Source organism: Echinops telfairi, unplaced genomic scaffold (assembly GCF_000313985.2).
Source record: "Echinops telfairi isolate 266 unplaced genomic scaffold, ASM31398v2 ScPeMD7_7420;HRSCAF=8458, whole genome shotgun sequence".
NCBI lineage: Eukaryota > Metazoa > Chordata > Mammalia > Afrosoricida > Tenrecidae > Echinops > Echinops telfairi.
Window position 1 is genome coordinate 15,702,027 of NW_022111320.1, and position 13,627 is coordinate 15,715,653.

Sequence of the window (13,627 nt, forward strand, 5' to 3'; positions counted from 1 at the left end):
TTTGTCGTGCTGTACATGAGCCCTGGCTTTGCCCCCACATGGAGGAAGTTCACAACAAGGAGCCGGAGATGCCCCAACTCCCTACGGGCCAAGAACGATCAGGTATGCCGTCTGAAAACAAGCCCAACATGCTCCACGTCATTGTGTGTCCTGGGGCATCGAGGTCTCAGCCATCGTGTCTGTAAATCAATGGATCCCAAAGGGAACGACAATGGCAGGAGAGGGGGAAATACCACACAGTTGGGAAAAAAACAAAACCAAACCAAATCATTTTTTGTGTCTTTATTTTCTTAGTTGATCCTCCCATAGTAATGCACTGAAAGGCATAACAGTGTATATTGTACAAAGCATTTGAAGAAAGTACCTCAATTTGCTGATTATTTCAAAGTGAGATTACAAACAAAAAGAAAACAAATCTGGTTCCTCAATAAAGGGCAAAATAACTGAGCACAGTCTGTTATTAATCCTCTCTTTTAACATGAGGTCTGGAACACTTCACCTTACAAATAGGATTAACATGAACATCACATCGCACGAGGTTGCAGACAACCAGCATAAAATATGGGGTACAGTTTTTAATCAGCAGAATCATGCTTTCATGAAGAAATTAAAATCATTTATACAATTGAATCAACTTCAGGATTACAAAAACTAAGTTGCATCTATTCGTTATTTAGCTCATTAAGAAGGAAAACAAAAAAAACAGAAAGAAAAGGAATGTTAAGAAAAGCCAAACAACCATTTGGCGCGCACTCCCACACACAGGTCAAGTCACCTCGGTCCTTGAAATTCAGAAAGGAGTGGGCCTCAGAAATCACAAAGTAGTGGCTGACCGGAACAGTGCTATGTCAATCAACAAACAATAGTTTGCCAACAAATAAATACAGGATACACACAACACACAAAAAAAATTAAAATTAAAAAACAGTGACATGATTGTCTAAACTTAAGATGTCATTACAAGGATTTGGCAAACATTTTATTAGGGGTACAGTGGTACTGGTTACTTCACTGATTTCACCTCTTGGAGCATCGGACACCCATAGTTTACATATACACAGACCCTTTCCCCCGATTTTCCTTTCAACAATGTACTTAAGAAGGCAGAGGTTAATGGGGGACAAGAACTCCCCGTTATCAGCGTCTAGAATAAGCGAGTGTGCATTTCTTCCAACTACTTCCATCTTCAAAGGGTTAAATTACTTAAAACTTTAACAAAGGAGAAAAGAATTCAAATCTGTCATTCAAAGCCACTGTTCCCAAGCATGTGTCAGGTGACCTGGTACAAAAAAGGAATCCGTTTCTAGGGCGCGTTCGTCCGAATCAATGCTGACTTCTCAGCTGCCCTCCTCTCCCACCCAAACCCTCGGGAGAGGGCGACCTGGAATACGCCTTCTGCCCAGCAAGCTTCTCATTTTCAGGGCATCGCTTTGAGTCGCGCCGATCTTCCAGAAGTCAGCAGCTGCCTTTGCTGTGCAAAACAAAATATCGAGAATAAATAGGTTCTTTTTTCTTTCTTTATCATTCAGTTTAAGGTCACTGGACTTTAACGGAGTGACCCTTCAGGTTCATAAGGCATTCTGCTCAGCAGTCTTTTAAATAAGTCCTATGGGAAAGAGCCATGCTATTGTTGGACTTGGTCCCATTCTGGTCAACCTTGGTAATGTCACACGTGGCTTATGGACTGATGGCCCCGGATCCCGCTGCAGCCCTGGCCATGCTGCGCCACACGTTGGAAGAACTGTGGGGTGTTGAATGAAGGGACTCCTTGTCGGACAACGACAGCATCATAGCATACGCCTGGGGTGGAAAGGAAACACTCAGTGAGCGACACTGGACAAACCCCACTTGAAATCTGATGAGCACAACGGGGCCTCTGAAGAAGGGAAGGAGGGCGGGGATCGGAAGCAGGCGCGTCCCTTCGGGGGTGTGGGACATATGTTTTTGTTGGTCCAATGAAGTGGGATGACTGCTGGCCTTCAATGTCTGAGGGTCCAGAGGTGATGTGTTCTACAGAACATGTCAGTCGTGCCACCACTGAGAAACAGAAGGGACCCCCCCACTGCCCAAACACACATACAGCCTGTACAGACAGCCATCTATCTGCTTTCTTGGCTCAGTTCATCAAAAATAGCACTGTGAAACAAGAGAGTACCCACAGCATGCAGGCCTGCCCCGGCGACACTGGGGTGTAGCTGGGGACACAGTCTGACTCCGGCCTGCTATGACCGTGAGCGGAAAGACTTGCCGCAAATCACTCACCTAGATGGGCAGATGGAACTAAAACATGTTCTGGCCACCTTTGAATCCCATGTCCCTTTTCTCCAATTTCCTTCTACGCTTGGAACGTCCAGTTATGACAAAAACCCAACAAAGATGGCCCTATTCCAAAATAAAACTACACACAAGACCCACCGATGTTTTAACCAACTTGTGACCTAGAATCTGCTGAGCAGAAGGGGCCGAGAGGTGTTGGAGGAGGCTGCCGCTGCCGCTGCCGCGCTCATTCGTTCCCTATTAGCATGTCAAATTCGAAAGGACTGTTCAGAGAATCCCCTGTTTACTGCCAAGTAAAATATTCAAATGAAATGTTTGGTCTTGACTTGTGAGTGAACTTTTCACTGTGGATTTGCCATTGTTGGTCTCATCCATGGCTAAACTTGCTTGTCAAAATGCTGCTGAAGTGGAATCATTAAAGTCCTGCCAAAGACATTCCACTGTCTGTAAACAAAGACAAAGTGCCTCTGTTGTTAGGCAGAACTTCGTCTCTGGGAGTCATGCTGAGACATGTGGCCAGTTTGTGGTTTCTTCCCCAATCATGGCATTCTGCTAGAAAATCTGCCCTTCCTAGCAGACGGATTCTGATTTGCAGGGTCAATGGACACATTTGACTTTTTATGCCTTCTGGAACTCTTCAAGGGCTCAGCATCCATCGAGCAAATATTTCCTGAGCATCTATTTTATGGCAGGCACCGGGCTAGGGATCAGGGGATGTCGGATCAGTATGAGGCAGGCTTTGCCCTTGTAGTCTATAAAACATGAAGTGAGTGCGGGTTCGATGGAAACCACCTATGCTAAGGATGCACACCTTTTAGGGTCTTGGTAAAGAATGTTTGTTACATTTCTTAAAAACAATTGACACTTGGAAAGAGAGAAGGGAGCATCAGAAAAAATTCTGGAGACCTGGGTTTTAATCCTGGTTGCGTGCCCTGCCTCTATTTAACGGCCTCTGGTACCTTGGGGGCAGGCTGCTTAACCGGTCAAGCTTCGCTCCCCTCTCTCAAAATGGAGACAACACAGTGAAACGCAAGAGACCCAGAACCCACAGGTATGGCCTGGTTTGGTTTGGTTTTGACCAGATTTTGCCTTTGACCCGGTCCCATTGTATCACTTCTCAACCGACCTCGAGTAGAGGGAAAGGTTTGAGTTTTCCTCGTCCGACAGGCTGCCCTGCCACAGTTTCTGGCTTTCATGGGTTTTATTGTAATAACATATTGGGGGAAGGGGCTCAATGGTTATTAAGTAAGGAATTAAAGATAATGGAATTCCCCACAACCCTTTTTGAAGCTCCCACTGCATCACCTATGCAACCATGCCACCATTAACTGAGATCACGTTGTTAGCTCAGTGTGCCCAACATGAACACTGCCAGTCACCATGAAATTAACTTTTACAGGGTCGAGAGTCGCAGAGATGTTCCTATGCAGAATGCAGCCATAGGAACTGCTATATTGGCCATTTTACAATGAATCACCATAAACATCATGATGAGGACACGGGCGTTTTGAGAAGAGCCCCTGCACCTGCTCCGAGTCTGGAGAATTACAAAGATGGGATTGCAGGTCTTTCAGTAATCCAGGGAACCGCACATTTCCACGTACAAGGCTTGGTGTTCAGCCCCTAACTGTCAGTCACCGACCAATGAATGAACGAACGAACGAAGATATCATGAAATAAGTCAATCTGCAAAAGGGACCGCATGTATATTTTCAAAATGATATAGATGACACGATCAAATGCCAAGAAAAATATGAGCTAGGGTTGCAAAATGCTGCTACTGAAACTTCACATCCGTCAGCTCTAGCATCTCGGGCCTCTTTTGTTTTCTACTGCATCTGACAATTTCTGCAGTTTCAAGGGATTAGCTAAGTAATTTGTCTCTTTAGATGATCAATTAAAAGAAATAAAAAGCAATTCTTCTATATCTCTGAGCACTAACTAGCAAGGAAATATGGGCAATCAGGTTTAAAAAAATGCTAGCCATCTTTTATGAATGCCTCTGTTTATTTTTATATTATAAACTGGGGGGGAAGGGAGATTATTTTTATCTCCACCAAGGGGTCTTAGATATACTCCACTGATCACACTGTACAGTGAGGAAGTGGCATCCATCGTGGCTAAGTGAGGGTCTCACATGCATAAAGGGAGGCTAGTTTTAAGGGCTGCCTTTAATCACACTTAGAAAGGGCTCTGTTCTTCAAACATGACACTTAGACTGGCCTTGAAAAATGGGTCTTCTCCCACTATCGTGATGTTTTGCTCCACTTTAGTTGAGATTCCACTACATGTGTTGTGAGGACCAGCCCCAAACATGTCAATGCAACAGAAAACCGTTTTTTTAGGTTAAAAGAAAAAACAATACGAGCACACTGTTTGGAATGTCAGGCTATGTCTAAAATGGAACCATGGATCAAGGCAATTAGACCAACGTCAGCCACAGACACAGTGAATCAGGTACTCTGACCGACAAGGCACTCAAGTGACAAAGAACCACACTTACAACCTGGTTTTTTTTTATTCCTTTTTGTACATCTTATGCTAGTCAAAATACACTGAATGTCATATTGCAATGCAATTTCCTGATGCTATCATTGTAAGCTCTTCACTTGCACATATTCAGAGATCAGATTTATAATAAAAAGCAATCATAAAGAAAATAGATGGGGGGGGGCGCACTCGACTTATATCAGAACTGACTTACAAGAATCATTGGAATAGGAGTTGTAAGTCAGGATCTACCAGTAAACAGGAAATTGCTTTTGAACATTCACGTGACCGAACAATCTGATGAAGTGTGGATGTCAAATAGAAACTACGGACTTCCTTTATTTCATAATAAAAGAACTAAGGATCTTGCCATTGATATTGATCGACTTGCAAACGCAGTTATTTTTCCTCATTACTAACAGAATGCTTATGGTTTCGGGCACCACTCATTCATTCATTTCAATAAAATTTAAAAGTTTGTTTTTCCTGATCTGCCACTGAATGGAGGTGGACTTTTGGGAACTCAATCTCTGAACTTCAGTTTCCTTTCTCACTCACAAATTCTAGTTAGATGACTTGTGACTTACTATACGTGAACATTTACGAGACACAGGAAGGGACTTTAAAAAGTCCAGAATTGCTCTCCTTAACTCCTAAACTATAATTACATTGACAACAATTATAGACAAAAAGCAATTAGGAATGAATTCAGATGCAAGCTTGGAATGATGGACTATCTACACAGAAGAGAAGCAAAGTAATAATTATTGTAGGATCGTATGTCACAGAGGTTTCCATGCAGGATGATAAAGGCATATTAATTGCTGTGCTGATTAACGATTTGGGATGTGACCACACACATCCTGCAGCTCGGAGTGTGTGGGCTAGATTACCGACGCCCGTCCAGAGTCTGGGACACTGCGCGCATAGAATCGCCTTGTGTTAGTCAAAGGAAATACACATTGTCATGCACAAATCATGTTACCATGATGCTACACTGCAGGAGAACATGTACCTGTGATTTGGACTTTCTGTGTAACGGCTGTTTAAGTTCCTCCGGCACATGGGACGTACTAAAAGAAGACAGCTCAGCTTCCGTATATTGATTATCTTCCATTTTCCTCATTTTGAGGCTATCTGTGAAATGCCTTATATGATCTAGAGCAGAAAGTCCAGTTTTATATTCTTCCTCTTTATATCTAAAATGAACCAATGGGAAAGAATAGATATTTTTCTTTCTTATCCAATTAAATCACTTTTCATTTGAATTGATACCGCTGTCAAAACTTTATCTTGTATTTGCAGTGTAAAGTAGCATGCATCCATGATTGTCTCTGTTAACATGGAAATATGGTTAAAAGGTTAAGACCTTGATATTTGTTGTTGGAAGGTTTTTATCACTAACATGAAGGGTATATTTGAGATAAGGAGTTAAGGTTGATGGCATGCTGGGTCAGCAATGCAGTGGAGACAGAATTATTCATACATCTATAATTTCCATTTAAAGCCAAGCCTGCTGCAGTGGTATCTGGACAACACTCACTACCACTGTGAAAATACAATATACCTACAAATTGGTTATAATTTGTTTCCATTCTGAAATCTATCAGTTACACTGATAACACATATTCAAATGATGTAAACACTTCTACGTCTGAACAATATTTATCAATAAAGAGCATCACAGCAGATTATCAAATGAATTGCATAATCCCCATAGCTGTATGAATTTGGGGAGGGGAGAGGGGCGGGGCCGGGAGAAGATGTTCAGTACTCTTCTGCTAACCAAGAAGTTGAGCCACTGGACTGCACCAGCTGCTCCCTGGGAGGAAGTGGAGGCTGTCCACTCCTGTAAAGCGGACAGCCTTGGAAACTTTATAAGGCAGTGATACGCTGTATTACAGGCTCACTCTTGGTTGGCACTAACTTGATGGTAATGGGCGTAGTTGTGTTTTGGTTCCTAGTCTGGGGCTAGACCCCTAACGGGTCTCAACCTGTGGGACCCCTCTGGGGGTCGAACGACCCTTTCACAGGGGTCACCTGATTCATAACAGTAGCAAAGTGACAGTGATGAAGTAGTAACGGAGGAACTGTATGGACGAGTCACGTCAAGAGGAAGGTTGCGAACCACTGGGCTAGGGCAAACGTTAGGAATTTGGATTTGGCCTTAGCTGTGACCCCCAAACACACAAACAGCAATAGAAAAAAATAGATGCATTGGGCTGCATTTAAAGAAAGAATTGTGAGTTAAAATGGATGAACAAGAAAACGAAACGATAATCTAGATACTGTGTGTATGTAGCGTGCGTACTAGGTCCTTTTTTAATTTACATCATCTTATTGGGGCTCGCATACTGGAGTCTTATGCGATACACGCTTTACATTATTTTCTCCCGTTGGGCACGTTGGCTCCTTTCATCTTCCCTTATCTTTCAAGGCACAAGCGTTTCTTTGGTGCTGTGACTTCCTCACCCCAGCCACCCAGGAACTTACCTCACGGGGGAGGTCTTGCAACTGCTCTCCTCATAGTCATCCTCCGGGTTTCCTGCATGTAAGTTACTTGCCAACGGCCCCTTTCCTGTTTTCCCAGTCACGCCATTGTCTTCCTCCTCCTCGTCTAACAAGACCTCATCTTCCACTTCTTCATCATCCAGCAAATCTGAATGCTGACCCCTCACCAGAGTCTTTTCATCCTTGAAATGACTGCCGTTCATCCTTTCAAAAACAGAACAAGAAAAAGGCCCCAATTCTTGGTTTGTCTTTACACGGTGTAGTTAGCTTTATGGATTATCATGTCTTCCGAACAACTGTTCAGAATCCCTTCCGCTGTGGGGTAAACTCCCACTGTTCATGCTTGACGGCAACCGTGGGAAAATAATGTAATTTCCATAAACGCAAAAGTCAAGGAAAAAATAACTGGGTGATTATTCAGATTATAAATGGAGCCCTTGGCAGAACTGAAAAAACAATCTCTGTCTCCTGTTGCTTATCAGGCTTTTTTGCCTGATGAATGATACTGCTATTATAGAATGTAAAAAGGGCATGGGTGCTTTCTCCACATAATGTACCTAATGACCGCATCAGAGCGCAGTATTTAACATAATAGATTTCCGTATTCCAGAGCAACGCTGACAAGCGCTGCAACACACGGCTTCCTGGGAAATGCTAAGGTCGCTGTCACGGAGTGGCCCAGGATTTGATCTTTCTGAGTGATCTTGTGCTGTGTTCCACTGAGTCACCCTACCCAAACTGGGAAGTGATTGAGAGCTCACGTATTTCTATCCCTTTTGAGTTATCAATAGGAAAAGGGTCTTTAATTCCCGAGATGACCCCAGAAGGTCATGGAGCACTGTAACTGTGATCATAGCTTTTGATACATGATTTAAAGATGAGTGCCATATTAAAAACCAGTTGCAATATTTTCATTCCTAGGATCGTAATGTTATTCAGAGATATGTAAGCATCCTATTTTAACCATTTGAGAGCATTTCCGAAACTATGATAAATTTCCCAAATGTTCTATCAACATTGAAATGTGCATAAACTGAACATCAGTTTCATTGTGGGATTAGAAAGCCAAATTTATGATACAAAATAATGACCAAATACATTCTCTTAACATCCTTATTTTAGAGATATATTTCCAGGGAAGTTAAAATATTTAGCCCAAACTCAGGCAACTGGAGGGGGACAGAACCACCCTAGACATTCAGGTCTTGGTTCCACGCTCATTAATAATATCTCCATTTCACCTTGCTCCTTCCTCATTGATGAACAATCTATGAAATTCATCTATGAAACAATTGTTACAGCCAAGCATGATCTTTACTTGTAATGCAACCACTCTTCAGAACACGGAAGATAGGGTCATCTGTATTGCAGGGCCATCACTCACCCACATTAAAATATGTCTGTGGTAATATAGATTTCCTGGGTTAAGAAAAAAAGAACTACCCAGGAAGTGACAGATGGACAACATAAAAACCCATCTGACCAGAAAAACTATGCTTGTTAAGCTTTTTATATAATCACCCTCTTAAGCTTCGGTATCAAAGAACAATGAAAACATGTTTTGTACAGACAAATTATTAGTTTCCAGATAAACTACCAATTTGCTAACTTGAATGGATGAAAACTATTATTTAATTTAAAAAATAAGAAAAATAAAAAGTAAGAGAACAAATATGAAACCCCTAAGTAACAAAAACCAACATGACGAAGAAAACGGATTTGTTAATTATGCTTTGAAATGTGGCAATTTGGGGGGGTGGGGGGGATACAATATTCATCAAAAGTAGCCTGATGGGAGTACAGGGGGGGAAATGTTCCATGACTCAACCTTCACAGTCCCGTGCTGTTTAGACATGTTGACGCCAGATGTTACAGCTAATATTGGTCACACTAATATTCAATTAAGGGCTAGAAAGCTTGCCTAGGCATCTCAGAACCTAAATGGTGTATTATGTGTAAAACTTTTGTGTCATGTAAATATCATTATCAAAAGATAAGACTGTAAACACCCGTGTCATTTGCTCTTACATTAGACTTGTGATTCACCCTCCTTTTTCCCTCTTGTGTGAGGAATGCACACACACACACACACACACACACACACACACACACACGTGCAATCAGACAGCTCTCGTCAGTCTCCACCAAGGCTGGAAAAAGCCACGGGGCACTGGCGCACTCTACTTCTCCTTCTGGCACAGTTCTATACAAGTTGAAAAGTGGCAGCAGTCACAGATCTGTAAATTATGTATGTTTGTAAATTTGTGTGGGAAACTTGTGTATTTGAAGTTCACCTTTATAGAAAAGCTACTTAAGAGCATTAATGTTGAGTTTCAATGCCATCAAAACTCAGGAACACTAAACCAATAATACTTGTGACTTGTGTGATGAAAAATAATGGAACTTGTACTAATTACTTATTATATGCAATGCAGCATCAAAATTTAATAGTCAGAGAAGTCTTGTTCTTCAGTATGGGTATTTTATTTACAACTTACAGGTACGAAAAATCCAAGTTTTGGTGAAACAATATTTCATTCACTTAACATACAATGTAAAGTGATAGGAAAGTGCTCGTTATTATTATCAGCAGCATCACAAGCTTTCCCCCTTTCTCTTTTTAAATGAATTAAGCCATGTATGTTTGATGTTGATATTGATAAGCGGGGCCCAGTGTACCAGTAGACAAAAATCAAGGACGATCCTATCTATCAAAGCACACATGCCAGAATTAAATGACAGTGACCTTGAAAGCACATACAGTAGGCATAAGACACTTTAAAAAGTTATTTGGATAATGCTCAAGTCTTTTAAACAGCACTCTCTCTCTTTCTCCCTCTCTCTCTCTCTCTCTCACACACACACACACACACTGTCATTTATTGTCCAGCGTATAAGTGATCTATGATATCTACCAGTAAACACTGTGGTTCAGTAATTCAGTGTTCTAACTGAATAAGTGCCTTTCCCTTCTGTTTGGCACAACTTCATAAAAAGTTCTACTTTACAACCGACAGAAGCCGAAGAGTGTGGTAGTGAAGTGTCGGCTCTGGGGTCAGGCAGTGCAGCTTGAAAACTCATTTGTTACTTAGGTGATTTTTGGTAAGGTTCTTAACCTTCAATACTTCCATTCAGTCAGTAATAATACCAGATACTAAGCCCCAATCTCATAGGAATAGTATGAGAATCTAAGTTAATTAACATACACGAAGTGCTTAGAAACGCATATAGTATTTAATACACCCTAAATAAATATTAGGCAACGATAATGGCATTACTACTAGTATTACGGAAGCGATAGCAGTGAATGTTCCTGAAAAGGCTCATTTCATAAAGCACAACATGATGGGAAAACAACCACCCCAAACCAAGTCCTACCTCTCTTCTGAATTCCTGGGTGACTGGCTGCTGTGGTTGCTATTTCCAATGAAATTTCGAATTTCTGTAAAGTAAGCATCTTCTTTGTCATCGAGGATCGCGCCTGTACTTTCCAGTTCAGAATGAGGCGATGATGTTGCTGTACCTGTGGGCAGCAGAAAGCTTTTTCTAATATGGACAATTATTATTTCTCTGGCAACCTATTTTAAACCATCTTCTTTCTGAATTGGGTCAAAATATGCCATTTTAAATACTAGTTATAGAAGTATAGTCTCCCACTGCCATGTGGACAACTCGCTTCTGTAACCTGGCCTTGGGATAGGAAGATGCAGGTACGCAAAAGAAATCCAAAAAACTAAACTTAACTGCCGTCAAGTCAATTCTGACGCACAGTGACCGTATGGGACAGGATAGAACTGCCCCTGTGGGCAGTGAGACTGTCACTCTGTATGGGAGCAGTAAGTTCCGTCTTTCTCCGGAGGAAGGGCTGGTGCTTTTGAACCGCTGACCTTGCGGTTAGCAGCCTAGCTACCGGTGAAGGTCTCAGATTTGGGCATAGACAATACCACACTCAGTGGACAGTTTTCAGACAATGCATGTTCATGGCTTGTGGTTGCTATAAAATCTTTTGTCAATTTGAGGATTAAGAGTGAAGGGGGGAGGGTTGACTTTGTCAATCAGGTCATCGCAAATGAGACCTCTGTGTGGGCATGGCCTTCCCCTAAGGATTCTGGGAATCCAGTATTTTCCTCCTTGGAGGCAGGAGACACTCCTCTCTCTCTCCTGACTCCCTGGGAGACATTGCAGCTGACAAGACACGTGGAACTACACTAGTGCCCAGAGCTGCAGAAGCCACATGGCCCTACCCTGATGCAACCAGACCTCTGAAGCCGGAGAAGCCACGTAGAGACCCCTGCCAGCGCTGAGATGCTTACAACGCCACTGGATCCAAAGACTTTCTACCCACTGGCCTGTGATCGTCCTGCATTTGGCGTCACTGCATGTGTTTCATGTGTCTGAAGAGGACTTTATAGATTGGTATCAGAAATATGGGCTACTATCAGACTTATGGGCTTGGACTGGGTCGGGATGCTTTCTAAATGTACAGTGACCCTTTGTACAAAACTCTCTTATAGACACATATGCATTTCTGTGAATTTGTTTCTCTAGCCCACCCAGACTAACACATAGCTTCTATACTAAAATGAAGACGGAAGTCATGCTGGCAATTCTGTACACTGACTTGGTGGGCTACCCAGCAAGTAGAGAATCCAAACATGCCCATCCAGAGAGTGGAGCAGTATCATGTAAACCGGACAATGTTGAATTTGCTGATTGTGGGATACTCTTCAGCTTGCTCATCTGTAAAGTTTAAATCATAATATGGCATCCTAGTACCGGCCCCAGAGGATGGTTAGGAGGCTTACATACGATGGCCACTTGCACACAGTGCTTTCTATGGGGATACTGATGGCTCAGAGGTAGAATTCTTGCCTTCCACGAGAAAAACTCCAGTTCTATTTCCAGCCAACGTATCTCAACCACCACCCCTCTGGCATTAGAGGCTTTTGTGTGTTATGTTGTTGAGCAGACTATGGGAAACTAGGAAGAAAAGTCCGCTGATCTACTTCTGAAAATCCGTCCATGAAAGCTCACAAGGATCAGTGTGATCGGCAACCCATCATGGGGATGAGACGGGATCAGGCAGTGTCTCATTCCAGCGGGTGTTGGGTGCCCATGAGTCAGGGGCTACAACTCCCTCGAACTCTCTCTCACCAAGGCCGGGTGGGCTTATAACAAGTTTAAAGTCTACACCAACATTAGCTGCATGCTGTTTGTCTTTCCCACAAAATATGTGCAATCGAATACGTCACGATAGTCGACATTTAAGCTGCTGAAGGTTAGTACATGCCCCCCAGCAACCCCTACCCCTGGCAAAGATACGGCCTGGGTTGACAAATAAGGGACTCAACTCTGACACGCTAAAGTTTTAGCCTTTTTTTTCCTGAAATAAGTGTGTCTAGAAAATTATTGTAATATGCTCTGAAGGTAGGCACAGTCAGAAAACTATACCCAGTCCTTTATATATTGGATCAGACTTCTGCTTTCAAAATCTAGTACTTTTTTTTCAACTTTTATTATTTTTAAGCTTAATTTATTCCCGAGCCATGAGTTTTTGCTTCTTCAGTTTCTTCTGGGAAATCTTTTCCCTCTGTGCAACCTCCTCTTCTGGTTTGGGAGCGATCTGTTCCTTCTCAGTCAGGATCATGTCAGTGTGGCAGGGGAGCTCATGGATGGGTTGATCCGACCATGAGCTCTCTAAGTCCAGCGATGCATCTTGGGGGCTTTGTTCACCTGGATGTGCTCAATGACCAGAGAATCCACATCTAAACTCTTCAGTTCAGCATTACTTTCTGCATTTTTAAGCATGTGAAACAAACACTTCATCACTCTTTTTGGGCCACCGACCCTGGGTCCAACCCGTTTGGCCTGGGCACACCTGCCAACACCACCATTGTAACGTGGTAAGGGCAGGCACTGCTTCTGCAGAGTGACGTCTTTTGAGTGTCTGGCGGCTTTCTGGATGTGTATGCCTTTGATGGCCCGGGCAGTTTCCCAGGTGTTCTTGAAGTGGACCCGGAGGTTCGACCCTCTAGATTTGCAGGATTGTGTAGGGTTTTCTGGGTCAAGTGAGTAGCGAACCATTTTGGCAGGTCACTTCAAGCTGCTACAGTTAGAGCAAATCTAGTACTTTTAAATTATGAGAATTTTGGCTTTGGCTGAAATTAACAGCATATCGTTCTACACAGTAACCATTCAAGATCAGAAGCAATATGCTGTACCATGAGGGTAGAAATAATCATAAAATAATTTCCTTAAGTAAAGATTACTCATTTGGAAAAAACAACTTTTTTCCACTCTTAAAACTACTTTCCCTGAACCCCATGCCCCCACACCCAACAGAATCAAT

At 42.5% G+C, this 13,627-nt stretch overlaps 1 protein-coding gene across 10 annotated transcripts in view; it reads right to left on the bottom strand.

The window, feature by feature from the left end:
- Positions 1-267: 267 nt before the first annotated feature.
- Positions 268-13,627, bottom strand: part of MECOM (MDS1 and EVI1 complex locus) — a 322,601-nt gene continuing 309,241 nt past the window's right edge. For 9 of the 10 annotated variants that reach the window (XM_045297558.1, XM_004704094.2, XM_030887619.2 and 6 more), the window contains 4 exons: positions 10,657-10,801; positions 7,261-7,482; positions 5,783-5,966; positions 268-1,800 (listed from right to left, as the gene is read on the bottom strand). In XM_045297558.1, the coding sequence (XP_045153493.1) occupies positions 1,678-1,800; positions 5,783-5,966; positions 7,261-7,482; positions 10,657-10,801 (674 nt within the window). In that variant the 3' untranslated portion in view covers positions 268-1,677. The remainder of the gene's footprint in view (positions 1,801-5,782; positions 5,967-7,260; positions 7,483-10,656; positions 10,802-13,627) is intronic. The other variant, XM_045297555.1, reaches the window with a different exon arrangement.